Source organism: Drosophila rhopaloa, unplaced genomic scaffold (assembly GCF_018152115.1).
Source record: "Drosophila rhopaloa isolate 14029-0021.01 unplaced genomic scaffold, ASM1815211v1 contig_3, whole genome shotgun sequence".
In the NCBI taxonomy this organism is placed as follows: domain Eukaryota; kingdom Metazoa; phylum Arthropoda; class Insecta; order Diptera; family Drosophilidae; genus Drosophila; species Drosophila rhopaloa.
This window is the reverse complement of record NW_025335123.1, coordinates 593,075-604,427: the sequence shown is the minus strand read 5'-3', so window position 1 is coordinate 604,427 and position 11,353 is coordinate 593,075. Positions and strand designations below refer to the sequence as shown.

Here is an 11,353-nt window from a genome sequence, read left to right as displayed (position 1 = left end):
ACTTAACCACAACAAAAAGAACTCCTCCGCAACAACGTCCGCCCGCATTGAACAAATAACCGTGAAAAGTGTTTTTAAATTTGTTTGCTTTAGTTTTTTTCATTTTTGTTTTGGTTTGCCGCTTTTGTTGGCCCGCCACACGAATCGAATTTTAATTGAGTGACAGAAGGAAACCAAATTAAGGCAAAAAAAAAGTGAACACACAAAATAAATTATATATTTGCCCATATGTATGGTACACATATATTGGTTTGAATAAATAAAGCAGCAACTGTAATAATGCCTCTCATACGGGTAAATAATGCAAAATAGGATTAAACCCATATAATTGATATCAAACTCACTGAAAGTTGGCAATCAAATATTGATAATGATATAAATCAGCGCCTATTTTGATTATTTCCGCTTGATTGCTCACGATGGTAGGCAGTCATATAATCGAAGGGTGATAGTATTTAAATTGTTATTGGAGTCGCTTGGACGCATTTATTATTTATTAAATGCAATCATTTTTGTGTTTAAAGGACAATAGTTGACAACGGACACTTTTATTACACATTGAAAAATAATAAAGGCTTATGGAAGGAGATCATTTTTTTCAATAACCAATGCATGTAAATATTAATCGAGGTTGGTTGATTTTGGACATGCAAACATATAGGATCATTTAACTTGGCTCTAGCTTATTTAGGTACGACATTCAGAATTTAAATACTTCTAACTTCTCTGATTTCAATCGCCAATAGATGGCATTTTCTAGATTGTTTTGAACAAATCAAAATTCCGTGACTTTCAAACATTTCCTCTGATATGCTATTATCTAAGTAGGACAAATTTAATGCTTAAGTCATTTTCATATTTTTGTTAAGTACCCCGAACTAAGCGCCTGTTTCTACCATGACCTTTTCATTCGGCAAAGATAAACCCGTCAGACCAAGCCAATCGGTCTAACTAACCGCCATAAACCTGCCAAAGCCATTTCTCAACTCAAGAGATCAGATCAGAAATACCACATATAAACAATAGGCCTGAACGGATTACCACAGGCCGAACACTCCATCGGGATGGATGGGATGGTATTTGCTGGCAGGCAGCTTATTAATAATTGCCTTTATGCCAGGTTCATTGTACATCGCTTGGCTTAATTACGAGAATTAGTTATTAATCGCGTGTGCAGTGGAATAATAAAAATAATAATGTGTGACAAGAGCGGAAAACAATTGCACTTCGGTGAATAAAATTGTTATAATTGCATATAAATCAATTTAATTAAATTATTATTTTGAATTGCAGTGAAAATATTTTTAATCAAGCGACTTTTTCCAACATTAAATGCACTAAATTGACAATAAGGAATCCAAAGCGAAGCGAGAATTTCGAACTTATTCAGTGCACTTCGATTTCGATTTAAGTTAATGTAGTTTCATTTGCTCTCCGTTCATGGCCAGGTACTATCGGCCATCGCCTGCTGCCTCCTTTTGGCGACCTGCAACGGCGAGGAGATCGAGGCGGTGCCCACCAAGGTCGCTGACAAGGTCGAGGCCATTGCCACCACCAAGCTGACCCCCAGCATCGAGGAGGATGCCAAGAGCAAGACGGAGAAGCGCGACTCATCGGATCAGACAGGTAATGCATTTTGGGGGCGTTGTCTGCGCTAATTTAATCTCAGTGAAATTCCGTGTTGGTCACAGTTTTCAAAATAGTTTTTCTAAAAAAAAAAACGGGTGACGTTCACGTGGGTTTAATACTAGTTTGCATCTCGAGAAACAAATCTCATTTATGAAATAAGCCTAAATTTAATGACCTTCTTAATTATTTTAACAGCATTTTCCTAATTTGTTTTTACCAAACCGTTCTCCAGGAAATCATTTTAAGCTAAGAAATACTATTCTTAAATTAAAATTTGTTTTTTTCGGGCTGTTATCTTAAATCGTTTTGTGTTTCGCACGGTAAATTTTTTGTCGCGTACCAAGCAATTTTCAATATTCAAATTAAAATAGCCGACCGGCAGAAAACTGCGATAAAAATATTATTTTTCAATTTCCGGCTATATTTTTCTCTAGATCGAGTATTGCTAATATTTTTTTAATAAAAGTTTTGGATATGGTTAAATGAATAATGGTTTCAGAGTATTTTTATTTATTTACATGACCATGCAATTTTGGGTTATAAATAAACTAAACAAATATATGGCATAGCTTATGTCAATGGGAACATTTTTTAAGTAATCTTATAGAGTTTAAATAAATGCTGAAATAACTTAATAACAATGATAAATCATTTCAAGACCATGAAGATAAGTATATATTGGTTTCAGAAATAATCACTTATATAAAAACCGAATTTTAAAAATGTATTTGCTTTTGGTAAATTAAAGCCGAGTTTCTAAAATTAATTTTATAAATTAAGGCCATTATCGTATAAGGGTAAATATGTACCCTTTTAGTCAACGAGTAACAGATATATTTTTTAATAAAACAAAACTAAGCGCATTTCGCACAATTTATTTTGTGTATCCCTTACTCAATGACTAAAAGAATTCATTATATTCCTATAAACGGCGATATCTTGGAGACAATAACAGATAGTGTTGGAACTTAACTGGGCGCCTCTTGTAATGCTCACACATCGTAAGTTCGTTTTTACGTTCTCCGCATTTGGAATACTATTGGAGTCCACATTTTAAACCACCCAAAGATCCTTTGCTTATTCCCCACCAATTTAAAAACGGCAATCAAAATAATTGGACTTGAATAATTTCTTGCGAAGCAGCAATAGTTGATTTTATTATCATTTCAATTGTCGAATATTCTTTGACGCCTTTCTTCATCGGCTACATGGTATTATCGGGGAAACTTCTACTTAAGCAATTTTTATACTTAAGTATCTATATCCACATTTACGTGAGCCTGCGAAGGGTGTATAATGCTGCTCTAGCTTGGATTTTTAATATTTTTGGTCCTGATCCGAAATAAATGGCATGTATCCGGATGGCGAAAGAAAATCTCGGTAGTTGTTTGGATTTGGCAATGGGTTTGGTTCATAAAAAAGACTGCCTTACCACGAAGAAAGAAAAACATGTAAGTTTGCTTTTAATTAAAAGTAAACATTTTTGATGTAGAATGATGTATAGAAAATATGCAATTTCCAATGTATAATTTATTTATATTATATTATACAAGTGTAGATCTTGTTATAAACAATTATGGGGGGGGTTAAATGTGTACTATGTACAAATTTTGTAAAATTAAAACAAAATTATAAAACATTTTCAAAACATTAAACATTTCCAAGATCTGCATTATTTATTATTATTTATATTATTATTATTTATATTTTCAAAAACCAATAGTGGTTTTAACAAGCAAGGGTTGTTGGAGTTTTTACAAACTTGCAATATATGTTTAAAATATAACAACTTGTTAATACTTGTTACATATTCCAAATTTTCAAGCATTTGGATTCAATCATATATATAGTTAATACCTTTCCTTTAAGTCATTCGAAAAGACAAAATCTTAAAAAAAATAATAATTTAAAGGGTCGTGAACAACGCTCAATTGGAATATGGTTGAAAATAATTAAATAAATTAAATATTAAGTCTTCTTAGCATTGTCGCTTGAATATGGGAAACTCTCATTTAAAACCAACAAATGAAGTGGCAACCCAGCTTTACAAGTGATTAACAGTATTAACAGTGCGTCGCCGCAAATATTCCCCCGCAGGTGCCCCGTACTTGGGTCTTTCGAGCAAGGAGCCCCCGTTCCGACCGATCTATCCACCCAGGAGTCTCTACGAGGCGGAGGCGCCCACGCCCATTTTCGGACCCACCACGCTGCGCTACACAGCTGCGGAGGCAGCCCCTCAGGTATGTCGGCCAGCCCGGACCGAAGCGAATGCATCTAATTACCGCCGCAATCTCTGTCTTCGCACTCAACCACCACCCACTTCCCCAGGCGTTTCACGGGCAGAAGGCCCCACCCCACCACCGCTTCAGCTTCGCAGTGCCACCTCAGGTGGAGCCCTACCAGCGGCAGACCGCGTTCAAGCCAGTTGTTGCCCCGCCACAGCCACATCCACAGCCACAGACGATTTTCAATTACGGCGAACTGGAGCCGGAGGCGGGGGCCACCGCACCACTGGGCCACCTGCACCACCACCACCCCCACTACAGCAACAGCAACAGTCAGCAGGGAAAGTACCTGCAGCAGCCGCAGCAGAAGTTGCAGCAGCGCATCCAGTACATCATCGCCATTCCGCTCTCATACATGCGACAGTTGCAGCAGCAGCAGCAACTGCACCAGCAACAGCAGCAGCAGCAGCAGCAGTTGCTCTTGGCCCCACCACCCACTAGCAGCAGCAGCACCACCACCACCAGCAGCGCGGCCCCACCTTCGGCGAGTCCGCAACCCGCTCCCACTAGCAGACATCCGCTGATGCAGCTGCTGGGTCCGCTGGCACGCGACCATCAGGGTCAGTACAGGCCCTACTACCAATCCGATGCCGCCAGTGCGCCGCTCGCCGGACCCACTGCACCACTGATCCACCAGCCCTACCTGCAGATACCCACCAGCCTGCTAATGGCCGCCGCTCAGCAACTGCAGCAGCACCACCATCAACAGCAGCAGCAGCAGCAGGCCGCCTTCGCCAAGGTCGCTGCCCCACCACCCACCTACCAGACCGCCCAGCCCGCCCAGCTCATCTACCAGCCGGCCCCCTCCCCCCAGGCGCACCATCACCAGCCCCAAATCCAACTGCAATTGCAGCGCGTCTTTCTGCAGCCACCGCAGCCTCAGCAGTCCACCATTTATGCCGAACAGCCAGGCCCACTGTATGGTAAGCTAACCCAACGCCTTCTAATCCAAGCCTTTCGTATTTTATATTTTACTGAAAACTGCTCCTATACAATATCCATATTAAGCCAGCCACCCACCTTTTTTATTTGTTTCAGCCCACTTTTAACACGTATTATATATGGTGCACACTTATTTTACAAAACGTTCACTCTTTCGTCCAAAATTTTCCATTATAAGTTTTATAGTAAATCAAATCAATAATATCTTGAAACACAAAAGCTAAAATTAAAAAGTACCTCCGTTTGTTCACATCCGATAGGCAGAGATTATAGATGACCAAGCTATCGATTGCTTTGTGTTTTAAATTAAAAAACCAGTCTAAATTGGACCAATTATATTTTACACTTAAAGTGAAAACGATATATTTATTTCTCAAAGCACATAATACCGTTTAAAATACAAGATGGTATGCTTCTTTAATATGGGTTACTCAATAAAGGGTCAACCTGAAAAAATTGAATTTAATTAGTGTGCAAACATAAACGAGGACGGAAGCTAACTTCGGCAAGCCGAAGTTTTAATACCCTTGCAGACCTTGCCGAAAAGTAGCGAAAGGAATAAGGTATACATAAATAAACTAGATTTGCGTCGTTTGATGTCAATTGCTTTTATACTGCAAAAATGTCATATAAAAATAGAAAAAAAGGGATACTTTCGCAGCCTTTAACTAATTTTCCTACGGAGGCTATAAGAAATAGACGTCCGATCGGCAAGCGCTTTTACCCTAATCAAGATATGCGTAAATAAATAAGACTTGGAAAAATTTATGTCAGTAGCTTACACACTACGCGAAAAATTCAGAAAACCAACAAATTTGGACCGATTTCACCCTGTTGTTCCTATGGGAGCTGTAGCTGCCATTACCCTAATCAAGGTATGCATAAGAAAATACGATTTGGAAAGATTCATGTCAATTGCTTATATACTGTGCGAAATATCCTAAAAATCATTAAATTTTAACCGATTTCACCGTATTGTTCCTATGGGAGCTATAGGATATAGACGTCCGATCGCCAAGCGCTTTTACCCTGATCAAAGTATGCATAAAAAAATAAGATTTGGAAAGATTTATGTTAATAGCTTTTACACTGCGCAAAATATCTTCCATTCTTGAAAGTTATATCCGATTGTTCCTATGGGAGCTATAGGATATAGACGTCCGATCAGCACGCGCTTTTACCTTGATGAAGAAATGCATAAAAAAATACGATTTGAAAAAATTTATAGCAATAGCTTTTACACAGCGCGAAATATTCTGAAAAACATAAAATTTGGACCGATTTCACCGTATTGTTCCTATGGGAGCTATAGGATATAGACGTCCGATCGCCACGCGCTTTTACCCTGATCAAGGTATGCATAAAAAAATACGATTTGGAAAGATTCATGTCAATAGCTTTTACACTGCGCGAAATATCATCAATTCTTGCAAGATATATCCGATTGTTCCTATGGGAGCTATAGGATATAGACGTCCGATCGGGGCGATTTTCAAACTTGATCTGCGTACACATGTTTTAGGACGAGTGTGAAAGTTTCAGATCGCTAGCTTTTAAACTGAGCTCGCAAACGGTATTGAAACAGACGGACAGACGGACAAGGCTATATCGACTCCCCTATTGATCCTGATCAAGAATATAAAATAAAATAGGGTCGGAAACGTCTCCTTCACTGCGTTACAAACTTCTGACCAAAATTATAATACCCTCTGCAAGGGTATAAAAATACGTTCGTAGGCCTGCTATCCTGCAAAAGTTAAACCCCTATTAGCTAAAAGTATTTGAATCGCAGTAACTTTAAACGTATTAAACAGATTTTAATACACTCAATATCTTTTTAAAATAGGTACTAAAAAAATATATGTACAACTTTATTTGGGCTAGTTATTTACCCTCTTAATTTAATTGGGACAACTACCAATATCCCAAAAAAGTCACAAAGTCCCCCGGAAATGTAACTCCACGCGTAGCTGTACCCTGTTTAGGCCCCGATTTGATTGGTAATTAGCGAATTGCTTTGGGCATGGGAAAAGACCATTGCACCTGATCTCTAAAGTCAACTTGTTCTGTTCGTGTCTTTCAGCGTATCCGCTGCAGCAGCAATACCAAAAGCCGCATCAGCAACAGTCCTTGAAACAATCACAACAGCAACAGCAGAAATACACGCCAGCAGCGCCAACGGCACCGACAGCACCGACAGCACTGACAACAACCTCAACAACGAGCACGGCAGCAACAGCAACAGCAGAGGCAGCTGCATCAGCAACGGCAGCATCAATAGCGGCACGGCAGCAACACTTGCCCGTGGTGCACTACAACCCCATTTACGTGCAAGCACCCGCCGAGCAGCAGCAACAGCAGCAGCAGCAACATCAATTCGCCATATTGCCACGTTTCAGCAATAATAACCCCAAGGCCGCCTACAACATGGTCCACGAATCAGCGGGCCCCATTCACGTGGTCAGATTGTCGCCGGCAAATGGACCGCCGATCCATCACTACCACCACTACCAGCCGGCGTCCGTGCTGCAGCCGCTCTACAGCCACGCCCCGCAGCAGTATGTATCGCCCTATGTGCCGGCCGCCGACGGAGGAGCGAAGTCGCAGGGCCCAGATTCCGGTTCCGGCTCCGGTGCCCTCTTAGCCGGGCCCACGCCCGCCCCCATTATGACCGCGGCCTCGCCGGCCATCATACCATACTTCAGCCACCCGGGCGCCGTGCATTATGGCACGCATTTGTATCAGCCGGGAGCAGCAACAGCACTGGGTGCATCGGCAACATCGGGGGCAGGAGCAGCAGGACCAAGGGCAGCAGGACTAAAGCAACAGTCAACCGCAACAAGTGGGGGACAGCTGCCAGGTGACAGCAACAATATTGTGAAATATCCCTAAAGCGCTCAAAGCAACAATGACAGCAACAGCAACAGCAACAGCAATAGCAGCAGCAACAGCAACAGCAGCAGCATAACCAACAGCAACAGCAACAGCAACATCATCACCTAAAGCGATGATGGCGTTGCTTTAAGCTCGATTTCACCACCCACCAGACCCAATTCATACTTCTTTAACCTTTGTTTGGCTTTCCCATTTGTTATCCGCTGTTGCTGCTTCTGTTTTTCGGTACGCTAATTACGTATTTTACTCAATTTACCCCTTTTAATCCCCTGCTCTTTGTTGTTATGCAAAACTGGTGCCTTCAAGTTTGGCTTTCCAACTTTTAATGAGTTTGCCCGCACTCAGCGCTCATTCGGTTTTTGTGTAAATATTTAAGAAATTTCCCAATAGACTCGCCAAATAAACATTTGCCTAAGCCAACATATATGTGTATTTCCAATGTTTAAGTCCTAGAACTCGTTATTTGTATTTTAATGTTACGTTTACATTTATGGATTTAATTTTTTGTTGGTACACTTAATAAAATATACTCATTTCACGTATTTTGATCTGTGTTCAGCCAGCTTATTGTCGAACCTTTTCAATTGGCACTGAAGGGTTACATAATTATGTTGGAAATTTCATATTTTTATACATATTCAGTGCGTCGACTGCGAAAAGAATTCAGATTGAAAGCGTCGCTTGAACCGCGCATCGGTTAAATCATTAATCTCATATCCATTAATTGACTTATGTGGATATTACCTTTGTACTGTGGGTGTTTTTCGGCTAAGAAATTTAACTTTCTTGAAAAATTCAACTATTTGAAAAATGTTAATTCAACAATAATGAAATATTTTTACACTTGTATACTTTAATTTTTTGCATTTTCCGGTTTTAACATACCTTATGCCTAAAATCTTATAAGACCATATCTCGATTAATAAGTTTTGCGTAATATTTTCTTGAAACATTTTCATTTAAAGCTTGGTTTTTGGAACAGCGTATTTTTGCAAATATGATAACCTGAGTGGTGCGAGTGCCCCGCCCACTTGGGGTGGCTTCAATTAAAATGTCTATTAAGGAACCGTCTGTGCAGTTGTGGTCGTGTGGTGCAGCTGTCAGACGAATTTGTGTTACTATAATTTCCGTTCGATTCATTTAATAATAAGCTTCTGCATTATGCAGTATTAATTAAAAGCCCTGTCCGAGTGAAAAGCCCTCCGCTTGGAATGCAATTATAATGCAGGGAATGTTCCGATGGTGGGTGATTGTCAAGGGGCGACAGGTAAGCCAATTCCGCTGGAAGAAGTGACACTTTAAAAACAGCACAATTTTATCCACGACAAGAAAGGAAAGCTAACTTTGGGCGGAGCCGAAGTTTATATACCATTGCAGAGTATTCAGTAAATTATATTCTCCAAAATTATTCATATGATGCATTCTTAATACTCATAAAAAACACCAACTTCCTAACTTTACAAACACCAAAGTTATGGCATTTCCATTCGTTCAGTTATATGGCAGCTATGGGATATAGTCGGCCGATTCCGGCCGTTCCGACATATATACTGCGTGCAAAGGAAAGAAGGGTGTGTATGATGTTTTAATTCGATATCTTTAAAACTGAGAGACTAGTTCGCGTAGAAACAGACAGACGGACAGACGGGCGGACGGACAGACGGACATGCTTATATCAACTCAGGATGCGATTCTGATCAAGAATATATATACTTTATAGGGTCGGAGATGTCTCCTTCTCTGCGTTGCACACTTTTGACCAAAATTATAATACCCTCTGCAAGGGTATAATAATATGGATGCTAGAAGTTTTTGCCCAAAGTTTCTAATCTAACGGCACATTTCTTAATAAGCATCAACAGCCAAGTCCAAATATGCTATGTGCATTTGTATGGAAAAATCGGGATCTCGTAAACAACCAATATATTTGGCACGCTCACGTATTGAAGCCCCATTAAAATTATGTATGTGTATACGCATTTAGTAGTGGAGAGAGTCACTGGGTTTTTTTTTAAATCAGTTGCGATGCGATGTCTCTTCTCGGGTTATAAGGTCACAAGAACCATAGGCTTTAAATAGCAGCTATCTGTCTCAAGAAGCCGCAGTTCCTTTTTCACCGCAAACAAGAATGCGTCGTCTGCACGGAATTCTTCCAATCCTGTTCCTTTTCCTGGTCACCTATCAGGTCCTGGGCCAGGATTGTTGGCCCCCAAGAGAGAGAAGGTGCGTGCCGCGTCATAAGTGCCGGTATCAAGTAGATTTCCGAGCCATGTCTAATGGAAATAATGGGTGCCCTGCGCCGGAAACCTGCTGTCAAAATATACACATACTTGTAAGTGACGTTGTTGCAGTGTTTGAAAGATAATACTAACTATCGGCTGCCTTTTCAGAATAACGGGCCAGATATAAGCGTCGAAGAGACGGTTAATCCCGAGTGCGGGCGACCCAACAGCAGAGGCATATCCTTCGAAGTGCGCGACATGGATGGCTTTGCCCAGGAGTTCGAGTTTCCTTGGATGGTGGCCTTGCTCGATATTAATGGAGAATACTTGGGTGGTGGCGCCATTATCTCTCCCGAGGTGGTCATCACAGCCAAAGACGTAACCGACAACCGAAACGAAAACCAGCTTATTGCCCGCGCTGGCGAATGGGACTTCAAAACCAACTCCGAGCATTTTCCACATGTTGATGCTAGAATCCGGTCGATCGTTCGGCATCCTGGCTTCGACAAAAGGAACGGGGCCAATAATGTGGCTCTCTTGTTCCTTCAGACTCCGCTAACACTTACCAAACACATTAAGCCAATCTGCCTGCCGCCGGTTAATAGGACCTTCGATTACTCGCGCTGCGAAGAAGGTGAAGCTACCAATAGTCCAGAACAAAAGGTGCGAATATCAACTTCGTCGATTCTACGGAAACCAATTCCAGCTCCACAACAGCCTCTTGTGCGCAGGCGGGGAGCTTGGAAAGGACTCTTGCAAGGGCGATGGTGGCTCTCCGCTGGCTTGTCCCCACCAAGAAGATCCCCAAAGGTATGAGCTGGCCGGCATTGTGAACTTTGGCGTTGAGTGCGGAATGCAAGACGTCCCGGCGGTTTATACCAATGTAGCAATGTTTCGAAATTGGATTATCGATGAGGCTATCACTAATTTGAACGATTACGAACCCGAACCAGAACCCGAACCAAAACCCAAACCAGAACCCGAACCAGAACCCGAACCTGAAAACACACCATCACCGAAAAATGAGAACGGAAATGGCAACACCGAAAGAAAGTACGACTTTGTCATATATTGAATAATAATAAAAACAAGAAAGGAAAGCTAACTTCGGGCGGAGCCGAAGTTGATATACCCTTGCAGAATATTCTGTAAATTATATTCTCCAAAATTATTTATATGATACTTTCTTAACACTCATAAAAAATCCCAACTTCCTAACTTTAAAAACAGTTATGGCATTTCCAATCGTTCAGTTATATGGCAGCTATAGGATATAGTCAGCCGATGCCGGCCGTTCCGACTTATATACTGCGTGCAAAGGAACGAAGGGTGTGGGCAAAGTTATAATACACTCTGCAAGGGTATAACTAGAACTGAAAA

At 41.1% G+C, this 11,353-nt stretch overlaps 2 protein-coding genes across 2 annotated transcripts; both read left to right on the top strand.

The window, feature by feature from the left end:
• Nucleotides 1–279: 279 nt before the first annotated feature.
• On the top strand, nt 280–7,748 carry LOC108047773 (putative uncharacterized protein DDB_G0291608). The gene is made up of 5 exons (XM_044461360.1): nt 280–294; nt 1,449–1,626; nt 3,727–3,871; nt 3,945–4,837; nt 6,940–7,748. The coding sequence occupies exons 1-5, from the start codon at nt 280–282 to the stop codon at nt 7,746–7,748; spliced, it is 2,040 nt and encodes a 679-aa protein (XP_044317295.1).
• Nucleotides 7,749–9,879: 2,131 nt separating this feature from the next.
• LOC108047774 (phenoloxidase-activating factor 2-like) lies at nt 9,880–11,048 on the top strand. Its single transcript, XM_044461434.1, has 3 exons — nt 9,880–10,083; nt 10,142–10,636; nt 10,680–11,048. Exons 1-3 carry the CDS (start codon nt 9,880–9,882, stop codon nt 11,046–11,048), a joined length of 1,068 nt encoding a protein of 355 aa, XP_044317369.1.
• The last annotated feature ends 305 nt before the right edge of the window (nt 11,049–11,353 follow it).